Genomic DNA, 24,735 nt, shown 5'->3' with positions numbered 1-24,735 from the left:
GCCTTTCTAACAAATTCCCAGGTGATGACCATGTTGCTGGGACCTGGACCCTCTTGTGAACAATCCGGTTATAAACAACTTTTCTTCCTTCTAGATGAGATCAACTGGCCTGAGAAGGATGAGGCACCCCCACCTGATGCCCAGGATCTGATTACCTTACTCCTCAGGCAGAATCCCCTGGAGAGGCTGGGAACAGGTTAGAGCCCACGTTTTAATTTTGCTAATATACAAGAAATAATGTCTACATGGAGCGCTCTGAAGCTTTTGTTGTTGTTTTGCTTTTGCATAGGCAACATCTGTTAGTTGATGTAGAACATGACTGCAACACTTTATAGGAATAATATTTTGGATTTTGTTTCCTGATTCAAAGCAGTGTGTACACTAAGAGGGTTGGTTGGTTGTCTTTGTTTTTTGTTGTTTTTGTGTTTGGCAAAGCAGAAATTGTGCTTCATTTGTTTCAATAAATAAAGCTTCTCTGGAAGAAAACCTCAAAGGCACATGTAACTCTTCTGTCCTGAAAAGCATGCATCTTAAATAACTTGAAACAGAGGATTCGCTATTTGGAACTCTTTTTGTTTTTGTCTTTAAATATACATCCCCATACGGATTTGACCCAGCATGTTACTATCCACAGGCTTTGAAATGGGTTATCAGTGCTTGGACTAATTATTAGAAATGAGTGCCTGGGGTTGAACCATGCTGTTCTGTCCCAGTAATCGGCACAGTGATGAGCACCAGGACCCAAGAAAGCGAATTAAAAACCACTGCCTTTCAGGATTAACAAGATAGTAGATTTGCTTCTTGCTGATTATTTTTTCTGACTGTTCTGCCAGCATTTTATTCCCTTTTCTTCTCTGGATTCTGAATAGACAGACGTAGCGATCCCAGTATAGAGTCCCAGTCTGCCCGAGTATGTGAATTTATGTAGATGAGACTAAATATTAAATATAAATGCACATAGTCTAGCCAGCCTCCATAATTTTCATCAGTGAAAAGTGTTGGCTTGATGGATTATTTACTCTGAGCTGTTTCATTCTACCCCCATTTTAATAGAAATAACAGAAAATACTGAAGAAATCATTTCTCCCCCATTTTTTTCCAAGACAAAAATTTGAAACAGCTCCAAATATTTATTGTATAGTATTCTCCACATTCACCCACCGATTCTCCTGTTGGAGGACTCTGTTCTTACCTAAGTATGGATGAAGGCAGTGCTACTAGAGCTTATGATAATGCGTTACAGCAAGGGTCAGCAAGCTACAGCCAGATTTGTCCCACAGCCTGGTATTGTAAATAAAGCTTTACTGAAACACCTCCACGTCCCACTCATTTAGGTATTGTATGGCTGCCTTCATGCTACAAGGACAGAGTTAGGTAGTCATGACAGACCGTATGCCATGCAAAGACTAAAATGTGTACTGTTTTGCCTTTTACACGAGAGCTTCGCAGACCCTGCATTAGAGAAGCCAAAAAGGCTTAAAATTAGGGCTTCACTAGAAAACTTCTTTTAGTCGAGCCTCTCACTAGAGCACCTTGTGCCTTTTTTACCTTTTTCAGTGGGTGAGTGGACTTTTAACCTGAAAAGCCAATAAAATTGAGGTTGAGGGCATAAACTCCACAGTCAGCTAACCTGAGTTTAAATCTCAGCTGTATGACACTGGACAGGTTACTTATTTTTCTATTGCTCATCTCCTCATTTGTGAAAAGGAAATGTTTGAAGTGCTACCTCATAGGATTATTATAAGGATAAAAACAGATCATTCTAGGGAAGAGGAGGCATTCTGCTGGATGGCTTTTTAAAACATTTCCTCCAGAGTCATCTGCCTCATTAACAACAGTTTTATCTTAAAATTATTTTCTAAGTTCATAAACTGACATGATTTCTTATTCTGTTATGAATGCATACTGCCCTAGTCCTTCAATCAGCCCATAATATGTGTTTTTTGTTTGGTTTTTGGTTGGTGGGTGGATGGGGTGGTTTATTTGTTTGTTTATTTATTTAGAGATGGCATCTCACTCTGTCACCCCGGCTGGAGTGCAGTTGTGTGATCTTGGCCCACTGCAACCTCCGCCTCCCAGGTTCAAGCGATTCTCATGCCTAAGCCTCCCGAGTAGCTGGGACCACAAGTGCATGCCACCATGCCCGGCTACTTTTTGTATTTTTAGTAGAGATGGGGTTTTGCCATGTTGGCCAGGCTGGTCTTGAACTCCTGGCCTCAACTGATTCACCCACCTCGACCTCCCAAAGTGCTGAGATTACAGCCTCATGAGCTATATCGTGCCTGGGTTCATAATATATGTTTTAATCCCTGTTACCTGAGGTCAGGTGTAGAATTTTCCACTTGTGGTGTCATATTGGTGCTCAAAAAGTTTCAGATTTTGGAGCATTTCAGATTTTAAATTTTCAGACCAAGGATGTTCAGCCTGTATTCTGCCCTGTATTTACTCCTCCAGGAAAACTTGGATTCTTGGTTGGGGTTCGTTTAACTAGACAAGGATGTGATAATGATCAGCATCTCTGTGTTTATAAATCATAGGCTGCAAGTTACTTCTCTGCACATTTTCTCGTTGACTGCTACTTTCAGTCTTTTTAGGGTTTGACAGTTTGAAGAACAAATCTCCTAACAGAAACCCAGAAGAGACATTTAAAAGACCCTACCCAAGCTCTTAGAATTGTCAAGTGCTTGCCAAACAGGCCAGTCCAACATGACAGGTCCCCGTAGGGCCCAGAGCCTGAGGCTGAGAATCCCGCAGGCCTGCCATGCTGCTCCCAATGACAGCATTTTGTATTTAATGCATATTTCGTGGGCAAAATAATGCACCGTGAAAATGTGCGAATGCACATTTGCCCAAGAGATTAGAGAGGCTGAGAAAAAGGGTGTGAAGAACATAATGGATGTTTAAGAAACTTCCATGAAAGGAGAGAAAAGAGAAAGTGTTAGTGTCAAAGCATAACTTGCAATTTGGGAGCTTGTCCTACTGGAACTATACTTTTGAACTTGTAGAATATTGAGTGGCAGCCTGACTCATTGGACTTCAGAGCCGCTCAGATGTCACTGCTACCCATGTCTTGAATAGTTTCTTCATTGCCCTGAGTCTCAGTTTCCTAGTCTATGGAAATGGGCGTTTTATATACTTCACAGCATTATTGTGAGGAGTAAATGCAAAAATGTTCATGAAGGTATCTAGTTCATTTACTAAGTACCTAGCAAGAGCTCAAGGAATAATGTTTCCTTTCCCTTCATGATGAATTCTTACAATTAGAACTATCATTTGCATGAGTGATTTGTTTTTAGCTCACAATGCTATCACCCATATTTTACCAAAAATTTAGCCCAGAGTCATTTTCCCCCAATTTCCCTCCACCCCGCTTTCTTTTCTTCCTTATCTCTCCATAAGTGCATGAGAAACTGGACCAACTGATACCAGCTTCTCATAAGTGAGGCACAAAGGCCAAAGGGTGAGAAATGTAAGCTGAATCAACCATGGGCTGTGAGTCCTTGAGGAGGACCCATTTGTCATTGCCTACAGAGATGAAATGAAGGCTCTCACCAGCTTGGGTCCCAGAGGATAGCAGGCAGTGGGGTAAAACCCCCGACACTGACTGCAGTCTGGTTGAGCTCTTGGCCCTAGAGAAACTGCTTTTATGATAAAGTTGAGCAACCCAAAATGTGAAGGCTGGACTGTTGATATGGCCCCATGAGCAGCAGCTGAAGTGATAGTCATTGTGGTCTAGTGGAACCATCACTGCACTAGGAGTTCAGAGATGTGTGTTGTGGGCCACTAACTAGGGCTTCCCCTATCTGACATCCTCACCGTGCTGACGACCTCCATGTTGGGTAGGGAAACAGTTAAGCCCTCTTAGCTTTCGTATTCTGTTTCTCCAAGTAAAAGAGCGCTAGAAGAAAATGAGATGGGCAGTTGTGTATACGGGCATTGATTAGGGATAGGTGAGAGCAAGGATGCATGGTTGGCTGGAATCAGACTCTGCAGAGGTGCTGTAGAACAGCCACATGAGTTGGCTGTTAGGCTCAGGTCCCCAGTAGTGGCAGTTCTGAATCTATTTGCAAAGCAATGCAAGAAAGATGGTGGAGTAGAAACAAATTAAAGCATGCCTCCACCTTATATGTGGCACTGAGGTTGGATCTAGGTGTTTTTAGGCAGGCCTAGGTTCAGCCTTGAATCTTTACCCTCTGGGGGATCATGGTCCGTGGTGCTTTATTGCTTATGCTTCATTTCCACATCCACAAAAGGTGTTGTAATGCCCACTTTGTGTGGTTATATTTGATGATTTAATTAAAGGAAACAAGATACCTGTCCCGTAGCATCTAGTGCAATACTTGTCACAAGTTGACTCTCAGTCGTAGCTGCTCATGCTTATTGTCAGACTTCAGTATTTTGCTAGAAATGTGGAAACCACCTGGATAGAATAGGGTAAAGACTCTAATTAAATGTTTTATAAAGAAGAATCCATTTCCCCCTTTTTTGGTTAATTTCCTCACTTTGATGTTTTCACTCCATTCCATCATTTTCAGAACACCAATTTGCCCTGGCTGGATTCAGAGCTAGGGCTGACAGTATGCCTTATGCTAGAGGGGTCCAGTGAGGACAGAGTCCAATCTTTGATCCACAGACAGCAACCCCCAACCAAGATTCACAGCCCATTTTGCATTCAACTTGGCATTTCTCATCCTATTCTTTTTGTACCCCACAGAGGACAGGATGAGAGGCCTGGGTGACAACTACAAGAAAGAGACATTTACTTGCACCTAGCAGAGATCTTTTGGCAGGGAGGCTGATTAGACCCTTTATTAATGTCTCAGATATCTCTCAGAGGTTTTTCAGGGTTGATTCTTTGTTATCTCTCTCTTCAACAATATGTGTGCTGGTGGCAGGGCGGGGGTCTGATTCTTATGCTGTGATATTATATCATATACCTTTTTCTCTTTATATGGGATATGGTATTCATATTTTTGATGGCCTGTCCTTTAAAATCACTCTTTAAAATTATGAACTGAATTGAAAACATTTCACTGAATTATGCTATCATGCTGACTTGGCAAAAAGAAGCCTAAAACTTGGAAATGGTGATTGATATTTTAGAGGCATTAAAAGTCTATAAAACAGATTTGTCAGTTTCCTACTGACAAATCTGTAGTTCACAGAATCTAATTCTTATCTATGTTAATGGGCAATCCAATAAAATTGAATGGTAACCCCTATAAATAATATTTAGGAAAAATTTATCAATATTCACTTCTCCTCCAGAGGAAATGTTGCTGTGAACACATTTTGCACCTTGTTAGAATTTCTTTGGGTTTTTATTGAGTGAGTCTGCTGTGGGCCAATATTTATCCACATCTCCAGGTTCAGCATAATGTGATTTTAAGTGTCCACAACATTTACCTTTGAAAAATGGAGGAAGTCATGGAAAAAACTAACAAAGAAAAACAGTGCCATAGCAACTGCTGTTAGCAACATCACATCTCCTACTGACAAATTATCAGAAAAATTTGTGGGGCTTTGGTTGTAGAATGAAAAAGTATGATTTTCATGTCTGTATTTCTTTGCTGATATGTTTTCAAAATTGTTAAAAACTGATGTTTGCCTTTGCTTAGTGGGGATAGTTTAACACTTTCCTCTCTGTCTCTACCTGCCCACTTCCAGGTGGTGCATATGAAGTCAAACAGCATCGATTCTTCCGTTCTTTAGACTGGAACAGTTTGCTGAGACAGAAGGCAGAATTTATTCCCCAACTGGAATCTGAGGATGACACAAGTTATTTTGATAGTATGTGCTTTATCTGACATAAAACATTGTTTGGCCTTTACTCGAGAAATAATTACCTTTGCTTTTGAAACTCTTTGTGTATCTGAGTTCTTAAACATAATGCTGATTCGATACAGAAACTCATAATTGAAATATCTAAACACTGAAAATCTGAGTAATTGGACCTGTTCCCAAACATTTCACTGCAGCTCGGTCTGAGAAGTATCATCATATGGAAACGGAGGAAGAAGATGACACAAATGATGAAGATTTTAATGTGGAAATAAGGCAGTTTTCTTCATGTTCACATAGGTTTTCAAAAGTAAGTGAAATGTGGCATAAACATCCAGAGTCTCTCTGGGAGGATCTCCCACTGGCCAGATAGTATCCCCGAACAGCTAGACACTTACCCTTTTCCAGGGTTTGAGGTCTCCTATGCCCAAACTTCCTTTTTGTTGAAGAAAAGTGATCCCCTCAACTTATAGTTTATGCCTATGCTACTGTGAAAATATATTTCTCTCTCCATGAATTAAGATCTTGTTTTCTTAGGGTCGTAGCCTTGCACCCAAAGTCTTATTTTTGGAGTGTGTGACTGCTACTTATATGATGACCTTGCCTTGAATGTCTCACCTGGCTCAATGCCAGGCTGTGGAGGCACCACTCGTTGCTTTCAACTTAGGATGATGAGCACCAGCTTCACTGTGTGCAGAGTCATCTCCTAGGTATTACACAGAGTACAACAAAAGGAGAAGGCTCAGTCCTTGACATAAGCAAAGATACCTGGGGACAGTTGACTGTAAGATTGTAAAGTCTCGTAACTGCCAGGCATGGTGGCTCACGACTATGATCCCAGCACTTAGAGAGGCAGAGGCAGGAAGATAGCTTGAACCCAGGAGTTCGAGACCGCCTGGGCAATATAGCGAGTTCCCGTTCTCCACAAAAAGGAAAAAAAAAAAAAAAAAAGACTCGTAACTAGTAAACAGAAATTATAAGCCATATTGAAAAGGCAGTAGGAAGCCAAGCTAGAATCATGAAAATGGTAGAAGATAATAAAATTGATGATTGAGAAAAATGCCTTTTTACTAGAAGAGGTAAGATTAAAAAAATAATTAATCAAAACAAAGAAAACTGATAGTTCTGAGACAGAACAGGGCCCTAGGAAAAGTGGAAATCAACGTGAGGGTACCCTACCTCCCTTTTGCTATTTTCAGTAGCTACATATTTTCTGTTGCCATGGCGTTTTGCATGATTGTTTTTTAGCTTTTCTATAACATTTAGTGATTTTAAAGTGCTCTGTAGCTTTTTCTAAATGATCACCTAGATGCACCTGCAAATTGGCCAGCACTACCCTCCCTGTTTATGGGAATGGCATTGAGGTAAGGATTTCCCTGGAGAAGGTGGTAGCCAGTCTGTCCTAGAGCCAGGACAGAAGCTTTGCTAAGTGTGGACTCAGACCAGGACTGTTCTCTGGGCCATCAAAGACAACAAAGCCAACCCCTAAACACTGCTTCCTTCTTTGCCTTGGTGGGTATTTCATTTTTCCACTGTCTCCTGTTCTTTAGCCACTTTCCTGCTATTCCTAGTAGATTACAGGAGGCCTCAGGACCATTCCCATGACAGCAGCAAGTGTCTGAGCAGGGCAGTAGGGAGTGCTTCCTGCCCTAGGCTCTTAGACCCCCATTTTACCTTCTCTCTTTCCTGTGAGACAACAGAGGTTCAGAGATAGCTGAGACCTTGGGCTTACGTGAGATCCAATCCCCTTCAGGACCCGCGGCACCAACATAGGAAACTGCCTGTCTGTAGATGTAATTTGTAAGCGAAACAAATACCTCTGGCTCTTACAACGAAATATGTACTGCATCCCTGCCACACCACCACCCAGTCTTGAAACAGACAATTTATTCTTCTGTTTGCACTCAATTCCAATTCATTTTTCTTCTTCCTACCCCTGACTGGTGGCCATTAAATCTTTTTCTCTGTTATTTTCTTTTTCCAGTTGACTTCATGGTCAAAAAGTAATCAAGATGTGCATTGATCCCGAGGCCTAGAACTCCACTGCATCTGTGGATTTTGTTTGCAGATACAAAGTCCGCAACAAGATATGATGAGAGGATGATGAATTCATAGCTCCCTATTTGTATATGTGTACACACACACACTCACACTCACTCACTCTGACCCTTCCTCTCAGGATTCTGGTCAACAACACTGGAAAGTACTTTCTGAATACACAATTTCAGTTCAGAATTTAGTTATCCTCTCAGGTTTTCCTCCCAAGACTTGGAGTGTTTTTCTGACAAACTCTTTTTAGTAGATATTAATAAGCACCGATTATTTGCCTTCCAGGTTTTCAGCAGTATAGATCGAATCACTCAGAATTCAGCAGAAGAGAAGGAAGACTCTGGGGACAAAACCAAAAGCACAGCCTTGCCATCCACAGAAACACTGAGCTGGAGTTCAGAATATTCTGAAATGTATGTGAAATGCCTCTTAAGTAATATAAGCAGTAGCTACTAGAGCAGAGTTTCTTGAACTTCAGTGAGCATGAGAATACCTGGGGGACTCGTTAAAACACAGATCTCCCACCTCCAGAGTTTCTGATCCAGTAGATCTCGGGTGGGGCCTGAAAATGTGCATTTCTGACAAGTACCCAGATTATGCAGATGTTGCTGCTCTGGGTACCACACATTAAGAACCATTGTACTAGACATCTCTTGGTTAGGCTTATCCAAGTCCGATTTTCACCTGGTTTCTTCCAAAATTCACCTTTAACACAGTTTTCTAGTATGTGTATATGACTTTGTTTTTGCTTTTAATTAAGGCAACAGCTATCAACATCCAACTCTTCAGATACTGAAAGCAACAGACATAAACTCAGTTCTGGCCTACTTCCCAAACTGGCTATTTCAACAGAGGGAGAACAAGATGAAGCTGCCTCCTGCCCTGGAGACCCCCATGAGGAGCCAGGAAAGCCAGCCCTTCCTCCTGAAGAGAGTGCCCAGGAGGAGCCCGAGGTCACCACTCCAGCCAGCACCATCAGCAGCTCCACCCTGTCAGGTAAGCCTCGGGCCATAGTGCCTGCTGTCCTCCTCACCACACTAAGTGACTCCTAGCGCTCAGTCCCAGGGATGGCCTCGCCAGGCAGTAGAGATGGGTGTTTTATGCTACTAGACTTTCTCCATGGCCTCAGTCCTTAGGCTTGAGACACGATCTTCTGAGAGCTAAGATGAGATATCTCAGACTGCTCCTCAGTGCTCAGCCATGCAGCAAACTGTAACTGCTTCAGTTTGACCGTGGGGCCAAATTTCACTTTCTCAGCCAGGTTGCAGGGAATCTTTCGGGGGAAATAAGTCAGAATATGCTAAGGGAGTGTGTTCACAGTTGTTGATGCAAAGGTATGTCTTACGCAGTTGCATCTAACTCAAAGTTCAGTGTGAGAGCCAGTATCAAGTAGTCAGCTTGTCAAAATGACCCTTGAAGATGTCTTGAATCACCCGTAAGGCACAGTATAAAGCCAGATTTCTCTCTAGCATTGAAACAGATGGTTGTTTCTTTGATGGAGTTGGCTTTTGTTAAAGGGTTATGTTGTACCAAATAATTTCTGTCTCCTCAGTAGACTCAGGCTCAGTGCAGCACGACTCTTAATGCTGTCCTGGTCCATCTAGGACTAAGGAGGGGAAAGGAGAGTCAGAAATACCAACATGCTTTAAATTGGTATGTTACGTGCATATGAAATAACTCCACTGAAGACAAAAGTTACCTTCCCCATCTCTGGGTAATTGGAGTAAGAAACTCCTGAGACATCTTTGCCTGTTTGGGAGGCAGTCAAGTGGGCTTGGGCCTTTGAAAGCACTTTTTTAATGTTACCTTTGTGTGATGTAACCTTCCTGACAAGAGGAACAGTGTCTTCACAGATTTTTTAAGGAGCTTAATATATCATGGATACTTGCTGGTCATTAATAATGATAATCAAACTTGGAATTAACTGCCCCAGAACAAGCCTCTTAAGTTCATTTAAAATATCATTTGGTTTATGAAAATTTTATGCACAGCATGTTCTTCTATAGAGTATGTGCATTTATGCTTTTTCATAAAGTAAAAGATGTATATGGCTTAGAATTGCTAAAATGAATGTTTTCATTAAGCTACATTCAATATGCTGTATTGATAACCATGAATGATTCCAAGATTTTTCATCAACATTTTTTAAACTAAGTGAATATTCATAGTGTAAGCTTTTTTTTTTAAATCATTTCAAGAAAAACAAATTTTATGGGCTGGATTTATTTCAACCTCACTAAGAAGTTTGGATCTGTGAAGCTTCACATGTGCTTATAGTTTATTGTGGAGGAAAATAATGTTAGATTTTCTTCTCTCTCTTCACTTCAGTTCTGTTTTCATGTTGCATAATTCCATTTATCCTAACTGTAAAGCCAAGAGAACAGCAATGAGGAAGTAGTGTAAAGGCAACCTGTTAGACTAAGATTCCTGACCATCTCTAGCTCATGTTGGTGCTCAGATCACATGTAGATATCTTGGTATTTTCTATTCCTGGTTGCAAAAGCCTTTATCTGGTTCTTAGTTACCTTACTCTGAATAGAGTATAGTCACCTCGATTTAAAATTTATTCTGAATATAGTGAACTGTTTACTATCTCTTAGTCTCCTCAGCCTACTCACTACTGGAAAGGTAGGAGGGGAAGGGAGGGGAATCGTGTCTAAGCATTTGATTGATTACTTTCATAATTAAAAAAAAATCCACCTAGGTCCTGCCATGCATTCTGATTAATAGATTCACACCATCTTTCTCTCTCTCTCTCTCTCCCCCCCATACACACACTAAAAATAATCAAAGGCCTTGGGGGCTGTGCAGAATAGAGAGATGAGCTGATTTGCTTATAGCCAAGGGTAATTAGGGAGTCTGAAAACCGTGACTGTAGTAAAATTAAATTTGTTGATTTTTATATTGCTCCACCACCAAAAAGAAGGAACCCTTGACATTTAGAGAACATTAAAGTGACATTATCTACCATTGGTAGAAAAGAAGCTCACGCTTATATGCAGTGCTGCAAAATGAGATGGCAGAGGCAAGGGGGAGAGGTGACACAAAGTTGTATATCCACACTCTGGCATTTAGGGAAGTACAACTTTATACCTGTTTCTCTTTTATCATGACTACATTGTGTTTGAAGCCATGCAAAATAAATGTCTTGAAGTCTTAGGTGTGGGGGTTGAATGTATCCAACAATTACTCATTGTAAAGAGATTCAACTTTTCATTTTAGACTTGTCAGTGATCCCATCCAAACCAAATTACAAAGAAGCAAGTGTGTACCTTACTCAAAGGGAAGCTTCAGTTTTGTGAGATGAGATTTATTACTTGCGAAGCAGTTTTTATCAAGACCTTCAGTAGTTGATTTCTGTAAGAGAATGGAATATACTGTTAAATGAGAATGATCTGATCTTATAGGAGTAAAAAGATAGATATTTGCCTTAACATTATCCCCTTTGTTGGTCAGATGGGTGTTACGTGTAAGTCCATGAGTATTTTCCTGTACATACGCACAGTAGATGACCACAAAGTGTGTCATGCCCAAAGCTGCTGTCCAAATTCCCAGCTTCCCTTAGCCTAGACCACAGCTGTAAGATCTGAACTTTGTCCATGAGCTTGGACCAAACTACAACCGTACCACTAAGTGGTGTATAGACAGCAATGTAAGAGAAATGCTGGTTAAGTCTAAGTCTAATTCTTTCCTAGGCAAACAGTGTCATATGGTCAGCACAAAATGTGCTGGCTGCTCTTTCAAAAGATCGTTTATAGTGGTGTTAAATACTCTGCATGGATTGTATCTCTAAAGGTGATGAGACAGGTGAAGATTTTTAAGCACATGGGGCTTATAATGTAGCATTTAGAAGTCAAAATGAGATAAGCATTGTCTCTCCTGGATGGACAAAAAATGTGCTATCAATGATGTTTTTAAAGAAAAGCAAGATAGAAGACCAATAACCTGGGAAAGAAAGAGTAGGACAAATCAAAAGGAATAGCTGTTCAGCTTCCTTCTGGAGGACTCAACATGTCACCCTGCTGCAGAGCTTTCTTTACTCTCAGCCTCTGCATTCACCGGGCCAGCATCAGTGATGTTCCATTTCTGCACCCACCTCCATATTTATCCTCTCTTATGCTCCATTGTTGAGGGAAGTCCTCATTTTTTTAAGTTAAAAATAACTCCAGTTTATATTAAAGATTAACAAAATTAAAAGTAAAGAAGGTGTGGTTTAGAGGGGAGAGGAAATAGCATGAGGGAGGATCAGCATTTGATACGCTGGATTAAAAGCCAGGAGGATGAAGTGAGCTTGAGTAATGGAGAGAGTAATATCCCCTTTGTCTTGCTTGTCCTTTGAAATGTACAGGGAGCTTAGAATGGAGGCATACAGCCTGAGAAGTGAGAAGAGACACGTTAGGCACTCTTCTATCAGTTACTTGCCTCAGTCTAGTATGAGGTGTGCTCTAAGAGCACAGGCATAAGTCTATGGGGAGTGATGAAACAATGTCCACGTGTCAAAATTATGATTAACAGCATTGATAATGATAATCAGTATCATAAGGTAATCACAGTATGAAGTGGGTGGCCATGGTGTTTGGGAGGTAATGTTTGATTCATGGCACAGCCTTTCATGGTATGTGTGGTAGGGGCACCAGAATTGTCTCTGCAAGGTTTCAAAAATATAGATTGTTGAAAGAAACTAATTCCTTTGGTTAAATGGAGTCATGGATTGAGAATTAGCAGACATGTGTACAGGTAGAATGAAGCCTAAATAGACGCCTCTTCTATCTCTTCCTTCTCCACGTCACCTTTCTTAAACCAATCACATGTTGTTAATGTTCGCCTGACGCTGTCGGGACTTACCGGCCACATAAGAGTATGTTCTCCAGCATTTACTCTTCCTGCTGTCTCTTTCTTCCCCTCTTCCCACCTCTCCTATCCTAGAGTTTCCTGAACGTGTTTATCCCTTCTTCTTTGTACAGTTGGCAGTTTTTCAGAGCACTTGGATCAGATAAATGGACGAAGCGAGTGTGTGGACAGTACAGATAATTCCTCAAAGCCATCCAGTGAACCCGCTTCTCACATGGCTCGGCAGCGATTAGAAAGCACAGAAAAAAAGAAAATCTCTGGGAAAGTCACAAAGTCCCTCTCTGCCAGTGCTCTGTCCCTCATGATCCCAGGAGGTAGAGAGATACTACTCGCATGAAACTGTGTGATTTGTGCATGTGGTCCCGTCCCTCCTCTCCCAATTTGGAATGCTGAATGAGTTGCAAGATTGCTTGAAGTAATAACGGGTCATGTCCCAGGACAGCTCTTGAGAGCTTCTGCCTGCAGACTGTGAATTCTTCCTGCAGGATTTGTAGGGCCCCCAAGGAGCATTTTGGCCTATTTCATCTCACTTTCTGCATCAGGGGTACAAGAGAGGCTTCCTTCCCATGAAAGCTTGTTTCTATTTTGTTTCCTTTCCTTTTCTTTTCTCCCTCCAAGTTAAATGATAAATTTTCCTTCTTTGAATATTTTTTTTTCCTCTAGACTGTATAATTTATACACTTTATAGAGCTGTTTACAGCATTTGTGTTGGAAAGCTAAGTATATAGCTTTTCTCATCTAATGAATGAGGAAAATAGTTACAGAATATAAGCTTTTCATTCTGGAAATAGAGTCACAGACAGCATTGAAATTCTAGGTTTTCCCAACCCTGTCGGTTGAGCTATGCTTCCTCCTACTGGTAGCAAATCATCTTCTGCCCTGTTTTGGAAAACTGGGCTTAATTGAAGTTTTGTTGAACTGTAGTATTTTCCCACAAACTGGTTTTGCCTCTACTGATCTCTGAGTCTGTAGTAATCCCACTGGTAGAAATGAAATATACACCCTGATGGTTGTGATATCACTCCAAATGACAGCAAGAGACTCGAGTTATATTGCAGATGGCTTGTTTTTGGAAGAATACAGATCATGTATAAAAGGGATTGTTTTTGTTTTTAAAATTTCCTATTTGTGCAGAAAGCAATTTGACATAAACAAATGCTCATTTGGGAGTAGTGCTCAGTCTAGCAGATTCAGTTTCTGGGAGGTGTCCCGTTTAGCTCCATAAAACAAACACCTGTATCCCTAGTCTGTATGACTCTTCATAACCTGAAGATGATGGTCCCGGTGCAGCTGCACAGACAGGAAGGTAAGTTGGATATGGGCCAGTGTAGTTTTGAAAGCTAGTGAGGAAGCCTATACTTTGGTAGAATAAGGAAATCAGTCAATCTGGGGAGATAAGGGAGACCATCAGAAGGTAAAGAAGAGGGGGCCTGGCCTTTCAGCAGTTTGGATCTGTGTGTGTCCCCAGTGCCCTACTCCCACCTGCATGTCTTGAAGTTCCCTGTCTGCCAGCATGCATCTCTTCACCTGTCCTTTGATTAGACAGAAGGGATCCAGCAGAAAAGAACCAAGATGCTACATGAAGTCAGAGAGGGAAGGAGCATGGGTTGTGATACAGTTGGCTTTGCTCTTCTTTGAACAAGCGTAAGAATTGAAATAGTGGGTAGTATGGATACTTTCCGCTTATGGTAGCCACAGTGGAACTCACCACACCCTGGTGAGCCTTCAGTAGCACTGGGAACTTTGTAACCTGGCTCCAACTGAGCTCCTGTCTAAACCTCAGCATGTTTTGTGGATTTTTCTGCCTTTTCTCAAGTGCACACACACACACTGACAGTCTCACATAACTGGTTAAGGTCTGTTTAGATTCATGTAGATGAAACAGGGATATGAACTAAAAATAAAAGTGTTCATTTCTGCTGCTATAACAAAATACTTTAGACTGGGCAAGGTAACAACAGAATTTGTTGATCGCAGTTCTGGAGCCTGGAAAGTCCAAGATCAAAGTGCCGACAGTTTCAGCATCTGACAAGGGCTTGTTCCTCATGGACAGCACCTTCTCTGTGTCCTCACATGGCAGAAGGAAAGAACGAACTCTCTCCAGTCTGTTGTATAAGGGCACTAATTCAGTTATGAGGGGCAGAGCCCTCATGACCTAATCACCTCCCAGAGGTCCCACCTCTTAAAACCATTACTTTGGGGGTTAGGTTTCAACATAGGAATTTTAGGGGGACACAAACATTCAGAGCATAGCAGTTGCTGCTAAATCAAAGAAAGCAGTAGATTTGGTGTTTTGGAATATGTACTGAGATTCTCCTCAGGTTTCTCTATCTCACCTGCATTATCCTCTCAGAGACCTTATTAGAATTGCAAGTAATATGTGAAGAGAATCAGTTGTCACCACAGTAATAGAGAAGTCACCATTTCATTGTTTTCCTGATTAAAATTTCTTTCCTTTTTTTTTTTTTTTTTTTTTTTTTTGAGACAGGGTCTTGCTCTGTTGCCTAGGCTGAAGTGCTGTGGCACAATCACGGCTCACTGCAGCCTCAACCTCCCAGACTCAGGTGATCCTCTCACCTCAGTCTCCCAGGTAGCTGGGACTATAGGCACATGCCACCTTTCCTGGCTAACTTTTTTGTATTGTTTGTAGAGACAGGGTTTAGCCATATCACCTGACTGGTCTTGAACTCCTGGGCTCAAGCCACCAGCCCACCTTGGCCTCTCAGAAGTGCTGGGATTACGGGTGTGAGCCACTACACCCGGCCAGTTAAAATTCTTTAATCAGTATTCATTCAATAGCATCGTAGAAATCAGCTGGTAAATTGATAAACTGCTTTCCTGGCCATGTGTGTTGAAAAGGACCATGTTAAAATTGTTTAGTGAAGAATTTGGAATCCAGTATCTGTTAATATAATACATACAGTCTTCTCCACTTGAAGACACACTTGAAATACATGCATCTATGATTTATTTCTCTACTTAAAATAAAACATTAAAATGTCACAGCCAGAAGGTAATCTTTGTTTTAATAAGCATAGAAACTAAACATTTATAACATGAGACTATTGAAATTTCTTTCTCTTTCCTAACTGAAAAATTAGTTAAAATAGTAACAGTCTTGAAGTTTGACAGTTTTGGAATTCATCCTCGTTACTGATAGAAACATTTTTATATTATTTTGTCTTCATTTGGCTATTGGAAACAAATGTATTTGTGTTGTGACTGTGCCCCCAGTCCTGGCAGGGCTCATGGGGTGAGGGTTGCCTGCATGCATGCTTGTGTGAGCCACATGGGCTTTGATGACTGCTTCTTTGTTACAGATATGTTTGCTGTTTCCCCTCTGGGAAGTCCAATGTCTCCCCATTCCCTGTCCTCGGACCCTTCCTCTTCACGAGATTCCTCTCCCAGCCGAGATTCCTCAGCAGCTTCTGCCAGTCCACATCAGCCGATTGTGATCCACAGTTCAGGGAAGAACTACGGCTTTACCATCCGAGCCATCCGGGTGTATGTGGGAGACAGTGACATCTATACAGTGCACCATATCGTCTGGGTAAAACCTGCATGTCTCACACTTGGGATTTTTCATTTCCAGCCAAGCTGGAGAGTGGATAGGTTAGCTGACAAATAGCAAATGTATTTACTTTTAAGTTTGCACTTGGGACCTGTTTCATTTTCCTTTTAGAACTCCATCCCTGAATGTATACGGTGGAATTGAATTTAGCAAAAACGAGTATCTCATAATTCTGTCCAGTTTTCATATTTGATTGTTCTTTCTTACATACCAAGCTGGTAGACATAGTCAAAGGCAATCCTATTTCCATCTTTCTTTTATTTTTTCTTTTTTTTCCTAACCTTCTTTTTAAAAATTACCTTCTCAAATCACCTGAAATGTTTTGGTCATTCATTTTTATTTTTTCTTTGTGACTCTGGTACTTTCAGTCTGAATCACCTGAAAATTTCTGAGTACCATAGAAAGTTTCCTATTTTAGAATAACGATAGAACAGGAATAGTAACCATACCTGTTAGATTTTCTATTAGAAGCTTAGGACATTTGCTAATTAGCTCATTATTCTTCCAGAAGACACAGTAGGTGTTAGAGTTGTCATTTGTTTGCCTACAAATATCCTCTCTTCTTTGACTGTAGAACGTAGAAGAAGGAAGTCCAGCGTGCCAGGCAGGACTGAAGGCTGGAGACCTTATCACACACATCAATAGAGAACCGGTGCATGGACTCGTCCACACAGAAGTTATAGAGCTCCTACTGAAGGTATTGTATTTTTTTATGTCAGGGCCACGCTGATGAGACAGCATGATGGTACAGCCTCAAAGGGGCTAGTACCAGGAGATTGATTACCCTGTGGCACACCCATGTCTGATTACTGAGAGAGTATTCAGTAGTCTCAAGTTTAAAGACAAAGATATTATGAACTCTCTGGTTTTATGTAATGAAATGATGTCTTTATTTCTGCATACTCATTCCCTAATTTAATTTTGCTTCTCATTCTAAATTGTAAGTAGTAAGAATTCTCTTTGTTTATATACCTTACACAGTGACATCTCTTTGGGAGTCACCTGTCCTAAAGGTGACTTTCTTCAGGAACTTCTAACAGGTTTCATTCTAGTATATGAGAAGACAAAATTGTATTAAACTGTGAGGTTTGATCTGAAGGTTTAGTCTGAGAATTAGAGTTCCTTTGAAAAACAAAATTGTAAATATATACACATGTACTATAAATTATAAAAAATAAGTGGTAGTGAAAGAAGAGGTTCTAGCAATTATTAGACCTCCCTCCCCTCCATACAAATTAACTTAAATAGGGATCAATTTATATTTAAAATGTAAGCTGAATAGAGCCTATGGAGTAAGAAGGTCACAGGAAGCATGACTAAATGGAGAGAGAGAAAGGACACACACTGATCCTGTCAGACTGTTCTGTTTAGTTATTTGATTTGCTACTTGCTGACTCTAGAATATAAAGTTATGGTTCAAAATATGGATCTGGTTAAAACAAATAAAGATGAATATATGGGTTTGAGTTAAAATTTTCACAGAAAATGAAGGCTAATTAGTCTATGATGAGAAATGGAGTCCCTACTTAGAGAATTATTTTACAGATCAACAGATTTATGGACAACCTCTTGTTTCTTAAGCACTGTGCTTTGGACTCTGAAAGGCGCAATGAGCCAGAGAAATGTGAGCCATAGCTGCAAAGAACCTACAGACTATTTATGGAGACAAAGCATAAATACATATAAACATAAACACCTGCACATCATTTAAATATAATGTTCATTCAGACTGTTTCTAGCACACTTGCTCTGAAGCAGGTGCTGTTGTAGACATTGGTTACATGGGGACTGAGGTGTGGTCTCTGCCCTTGAGAAGTATGGGAGACGTAAGTAAGCAAAAACAACAACAACAACAAAACAAAACACAATTTAATTAAGGCTATAGGAGAGAGAGGAATGTCATACTTTTGGAGAGAACATTCTATAAGTGGGGAGAGGCCTCACAGGGAAGTGACATTGAACTGGAATTTGGAAGGCACTGTAGAGAAGTGGGTGTGCACATCTTTCAAACATGCAGTGAAATGACTTTTCTCCTCTCTTCTCTGCCATTTTCCCAGCCCACGTAAGTGTATTCTTCCAACAATTCAGAGTCTGGCCTAGGTTCCAGGAAGAGTAAATATTGTGTATATCCAAAGGTCCAGTGTGGAGTAGTAGATAGGAACATTATTGCCATTGATTAGTTCACAGTATTAATGAGACTTTGGTCTTGGGCTCAGACCCCACAGGGGTTGGGGGCTCAATAATTTTGTGGGATTAAGGTAAACCATGAAGTTTTCCTTTCCTTGCTGTCCAAAAGTTACTATAAAAGGAGCTAAGTTCCCTGTGGCCACTTTTATTGTTTCCTGATTCATGTTTTGCTGTACATGTCCTTCAGTTTGGTAGCAAAAGCCTTAAGATGACTGGGGTTAGCCTACACTTTTGACACATATGGCCACTGCTTAGAAACAAATGCCACTTCTGGCACCTATGTGGATAAGACCTGAGGTTTTTCGATGAGCATCTGTCTCTGACAATACTTTTTGTCCAACTCGGATGGAACAGTGATTTCAGAGTGAGCGTCCAAGAAATGGGAGGCAGAGCAGGATTGCCGACTGAGATCCCTGGACTGTGAAACTCACCTGCAGTGACCTTAGACTCCTCAAGACAGAAGTCAAGATGAGACACAAAGTTCATGAGTTTCACTAGCTGCTTCTCTCACAATCCTGAATCCTATGGTCCATGGTGGTCCCTTTCAGCTCAGAACCACCCGTTGTGGACAAGAACCCAGGGAATTGTTTGGTTTTCTTATCCTTTGTTTTCAGTTTGTAAGGATTGCAAAGATAGGCAGACTAAGGTGCTTACTCTTTAAAGTGCTGCCTGAACTTTTCTAGGCGCTCACTTTGACCCTTTGTATTAGAGAGTAAGTCTGTGTTCTGTGGAGGAGCTTCGCTCAGTGTCACTCATCCCACTACACGTTTTCCAAATCTTCTTATCAGTGATTTAAAAATGGCTAAAGGGATTTCAAATGGTAATATGTGTTTTCTCTTCTACATTCTTTATAGCAGCATTGTATTTTATGCAGAACAGCTCCTGCGACAGCTGTTCTGCATAAAACATAGATACTATCTACTGTCTTTAGATAGTATCATATGTCTGTTCACAACATCAGAATAATAAATAATATACTGAAATATATAGATTGAGAAATATACATTGGCTTATTTTGCTGAGACATAATTGATCACTTTCATGATTTACTTTGTAAAGTATTTTAATAGAATTTTGTATTTTAAAACTTATCTTCCTGCTTCTATGAAATTTGAATGTGTATTTCCCCTAGAGAATTCTGGCAAGGTCTCTTAGCAGACTCAGATGATCCCATTTCTATTATCTTGCCCTCGTCTGATTATGGAGCACCTTGCACAACCCAAAGCCTTCATTTCTGGATGCAGTCAACGTGTGTCACTGAAACTGCTTAAACACAGTGGAGTGGAGAGCCATTGGCACCCTCTGAGGCCATGGTGTACTCTGTCACAAATCCAAAGAGCATCCTGCCTGTGTTCATAAAGGAAGCACTCAAGAGGAGTAAGCAATGTCATGAAACCAAGAGAATACAAGGGATTTAATTATCTTCCCAGTGAACTGTGTAATCATGCAGCTTCCTTCCAAATTTAACCAGTGACTCTTGAAATCAGAGTATTAAGTGACTAGTGTCAGTGGTGGGCTCCTGTGTGCCATCATTGGTTTAACAGCAGGGAAGTTGGCTGTATTATGGTACTCTCGAATGCTGTTTACACAGTGTTTTTTACTTGCAAAGGACTTTACAGAATGTCATGGCACTCTTAGAGAAAGGGGGAGAAGTCCTGACAGAGGGCTGTAGGTGTATGTTTAGAACTGCATGACTACCTGTACAGTGTTTGTCTTTTGGATTATGAATATAGTAAGCATTTTCCATGTTTCATAGAATCACATTTGGTCTTGTTTACCTTCACAACTTCAAAGTGAACCTCCTATGGGAGCAGTATCTTCCATGCATGGACAAACTTGTCTAAAGTTACTCAGCATCCTCGATCCATGGAATTATAAAATGTCATGGTTATCCAGTTCAGCTCCCCACTGGCTATGTGACTCCCTGACAGTGTCCTCCTTCAGCTTCACCTCAAAGCTTTCCTGCCATGAGGAAAGCTTGTAGACAGCATCAGTCTTTCTAAAAACAACTTTATAAGTAGACCGAGGTCATTCTTCACCCACTAGTGTTACAGGTGGAGATGATACTTGGCCCAGTCCTATTACCTGTTCCAATTAGCCAGGCTTAACTTCTGTGATCCAAGAAACTTTCTTCTCAACCAAGCTGCTTTTTAAGTATAGCATTAGTTTAAATCCCCAATGCATAGAAGCCATAAAACTTCACCAGCCTCTACTTCAGAAATTTCCTTTCCATGGACACTGGGGAGCTTCTGTGTACTAAAATGGGGGCCATCAAATAGCTTGATTAGCATCCTCCCATATCTGTCAAGCCCCTCATATGCACAGAGCCTTGTGCAAAATACGGCAAGGGCCACACAAAAATGACACATAAGGGCTGGGCACAGTGGCTCATGCCTGTAATCCCAGCACTTTGGGAGGCTGAGGTGGGTAGATCACGAGGTCAGGAGTTCAAGACCAGCCTGGCCAAGATGGTGAAACCCCGTCTCTACTAAAAATACAAAAATTAACTGGGCATGGTGGTAGGCTCCTGTAATCCCAGTGAGACAGAAAATTGCTTGAACCTGGGAGGAAGAGGTTACAGTGAGCCGAGATAGCGCCACTGCACTCCAGCCTAGGTGACAGAGTGAGATTCTGTCTCAAGGAAAAAAAAAAAAAAAAGACACATAAGGATAATAGTTAATGGGGCAAGAGCGCTTGATGCCTGCCACACTCTTGTCTGCGGTTTTACAGGAATAAATGCATGTAATCCAAACAGTTACCCTCTGAGGTAGGTGCTATAAATATAAATGTTCCCACTTCACAAATGAAAAAAAAGCAGAAGAAGATAACAAAGCAGCCTAAGCTTATCTGCTGGAAAGGAGCATAACGTGATTTGCACCCAGGCGGTGTAGCTCCGGAGCCTGCACTTTCTACCACAAGCACACTGCTCTACATGTGAAGTCTCCAGTTGCCAGTAACTTAGAGTCTAATGTTCACAGGGGGAAACAGTGGCAATGCCAGGTTAAAATCAAAATGTTCAACTTAAGTAACAGACTATAAACATGGCAGAAGTTCCAAAAGAGGGATGGCTTTTCTCCAGGGTGGATAGGAATGGTGTCAAAGAATTGAGGGTTATCCATGCAAGGCTTTGATGAATGAGTGGCAGTTCAGTATATAGTCAGGGGTGCACAATAGTCTAGGCCAAATAATGAGGTGTGTAAACACGAGGACAGGAGGTATCAAGATTTATGAGGTATACAAGTGAACCATCAGGCTGAAGCCTGGGTTAATGTGAGGATACAGTGTGCAAGATCGCCAAGATTGGGTAGTGAAGGGGTTGAGGACGCAGGGATGCAGGGGGCCCATCCCCCATCTGTACTTCCCAGAGACGGAAATGCAAAAGCAGTCGTTCGGTGAGTTACCCAGGGCCAAACTGATAAGTTAACTTAGAGCCAGACCGAGAGAAGAAATTGGACAGCCTGACTTCTGCTATTATATTCAATCCCAGCAACTTGAAATAATTTTCTTCACACTGTGCACCAGTCATGAAAATAGTTTAAAGTAAAAGTGAATTAATTGAACATTCAACAGTCTGCCAGCTGCATTTTTGTTATTTTTTCAACAAGTGCTACAGAAATTCTCCTATATGAGGTCAGTCATTAATCAGGAAAAGTTGATTGTGGGTAAAGCGACCTAGTAAGCCACCTTGAGCAGTTCAGGTAGCACTCGCTGTAGCTGACTGGATCCACCAGGTGGCAGGCTTCACAAATCTCGCCTACCACTTTTCCAATCACTTACCATTTTGGTAACCATTAATACTTCCAACCTAATTATTGTACTCTGCATCCTTTGTGTCTGTATTTTCCCTTAGAGAAGTTGTCTTTGACATATGCCTGTAAGTTAAATTAATTTTCCTCTGGAACAGCCGTGTGTGGAGACAAGAAACAGAACCGGGCTTGGTCTTTATAATGGTAGGAGCATTTGTACTGAGTCTAGTGATGTGCTGTCATTTAGCAAGCCCTGGTCTTCACTATTTTCTGATGATAAGTATGTTGAGGATTTATATGTGTCTCATACAATTTTATATGTTTATGGCTCCTTCATTTTATCTTGACAGTCTTATACTTTGACCATGTCACATGTCAATCAAGTGCCTGTTTCCCTCATCACCACTCATTAAGTACCAGCTACGCACTGTGCCAGGCTCAGGAGAGGTGGAGAGGACTGGGGGACATTCCCTTCCTACAGGGAGCGGGGTTTGGTAGGAGGAGCATTGGGGGTGAGCAGCAAGAGAGCCAGCGTGGGCTCTTCCACTGCACTCTCAGTGACCTTGGGAAACAAGAACCTCGTTGTCTCAGAACCCGTTTTCTTCATCTGCAAAGGAAGGATGACAAACTCTTCCAGGCCATGAGGGTAAAACAACCCTTATGACTTGTTTATGAAAATACATTTAGAGAATATATATGAAAATGGTTTAAAAATAAATATATGCTTTTAAAATGCCAGGTAGCATTGTTAGTCTCTTATGGCTAGAGATACAGAAGTCAATCCTGAATTGTATTAGAAAAGAGCAGAACTGGATTCCAGCTCCAGTGGCACACGTGACAGAATAGCCCCAGTGATCATTGTGGTTCTGCACGTCCACTCTCTGCATATGAAAAAGGACTGAAGGAACATCAGTGACACAGGAGCTTGCCATGCTTATTGCCCTTCCTTCACCATAGGAAATACTAAAATTTCAGCATGGCCTCAATTTGTGAAGAGAAGACCCCACTCCAAAAAACCTTCAATGGTAGACCCTACATACTTACAAAATGATTTTTCTCATTAAAGAACAAATAAAATGCAATCTCTACTATCAGATAAAGGTTTATTTTTAATGTTTTGGGGCTTGCATAAAGAATGTTTATTATTTTGCAATAGAAAACAAAATAAACTTTTTTCTCTTGTTGAAGTTAAAGCCCTCTTTCCCTAAAATATTTTCTGCAAATATGACGTTAAGTATGAAAGTATGTTGTCTTAAACATACACAGAATTCTAAGTCAGCCATGGTTGTGCGCTCCTATAATCCCAGCTACTCAGAGGGTGAGGCAAGAGGATTACTTGAGCCCAGGAGTTCGAGGCTGTGGTGAGCTGTGATCACACCACTGCACTCCAACCTGGGCAACAGAGCAAGATCCCATCTCAAAAAAATTTTTTTACTTAAAAAAAATTAAAGAACTCTAAAACAAATAATAAAATACTAAGACCTTCCAATATTAAACTGGATGTAAGACTGAATAAATCATTTCTTAAAGAAATACAAATAACCAAACTAAATAAGGGACAACATCAAACCGTATAAGAATTTAAACATAAAAAATCATCGGCTGGGCATGGTAGCTCATGCCTGTAATCCGAGCACTTTGGGAGGCCAAGGCAGGCAGATTGCCTGAGGTCAGGAGTTTAAGACCAACCTGACCAACATGGAGAAATCCCGTCTTTACTAAAAATAAAAAATTAGCCAGGCCTGGTGGCACATGCCTGTAATCCCAGCTACCTGGGAGGCTGAGGCAGGAGAATTGCTTGAACCTGGGAGGCAGAGGTTGCAGTGAGCTGAGATCGTGCCATTGCACTCCAGCCTGGGCAACAAGAGCGAAACTGTGTCTGAAAAAACAAACAAACAAAAAAAAGAGAACAATAGCAGCAAGGAAATATTACATAATTTTGATTCACCCATCTGATAGGACATATTGCACAGCCAGTAAAAATCATGTTTTTAAAGGTTATTTAATGATAAAAGGAAACTTTTTCCAAATTATATAATACACAAAAAAGCAACATAAAGCTGTAAATAAACTGAGATTTAAATTAGTTATAAAGCATGTGTACATATGTGCCTATTTACACATGCGTGAGAAAAGACAAGCAGGAAATATACTGAAATATGACTAGTGGTTGGGTGGTAAGCTTCTCAACTTTTTTTTATACTTCCCCATTGTCTTCTTACTGTAGCATGGATTACTTCCCACATCAAAGGGGAAAGTAGATGCTATCTTTAAGACAGTCATTCCCTGTCTTTTCCATCCTCTGCTGCCACCATACCTAACTGCCCCTAACTCCCCTTCACTTGGTACCACGTTGAGCTGAGCTCTAGGTATCTTCCATGCATGGGCCTTTAGAAAGATCCTTTTCCTTTTACCTCTTGTACTTTCATGGTAATCGGGGCCATCTGTGACCTTGAAAAGACAGGTTTACCCCCTGGTTATTATGAAATTCAAGAAGGGTAATTAGTGCCAGGGACTACTCACCTGCCCTGGGCCCCCCCTCGGCCTGAC

At 41.0% G+C, this 24,735-nt stretch overlaps 1 protein-coding gene across 1 annotated transcript in view; it reads left to right on the top strand.

Moving 5' to 3' along the window:
• Window positions 1-24,735, top strand: part of LOC111539888 (microtubule-associated serine/threonine-protein kinase 4) — a 168,308-nt gene that overhangs the window by 133,708 nt on the left and 9,865 nt on the right. The window contains exons 17-24 of the mRNA XM_023207893.1: window positions 95-196; window positions 5,668-5,790; window positions 5,979-6,091; window positions 8,116-8,243; window positions 8,591-8,826; window positions 12,795-12,995; window positions 16,002-16,231; window positions 16,827-16,949. Of these exons, the coding sequence (XP_023063661.1) occupies window positions 95-196; window positions 5,668-5,790; window positions 5,979-6,091; window positions 8,116-8,243; window positions 8,591-8,826; window positions 12,795-12,995; window positions 16,002-16,231; window positions 16,827-16,949 (1,256 nt within the window). The remainder of the gene's footprint in view (window positions 1-94; window positions 197-5,667; window positions 5,791-5,978; window positions 6,092-8,115; window positions 8,244-8,590; window positions 8,827-12,794; window positions 12,996-16,001; window positions 16,232-16,826; window positions 16,950-24,735) is intronic.

Source organism: Piliocolobus tephrosceles, chromosome 4 (genome assembly GCF_002776525.5).
Source record: "Piliocolobus tephrosceles isolate RC106 chromosome 4, ASM277652v3, whole genome shotgun sequence".
Taxonomy (NCBI): domain Eukaryota; kingdom Metazoa; phylum Chordata; class Mammalia; order Primates; family Cercopithecidae; genus Piliocolobus; species Piliocolobus tephrosceles.
Note: the sequence above shows the minus strand (reverse complement) of the source record. Positions and strands in the feature narration are given on the sequence as shown.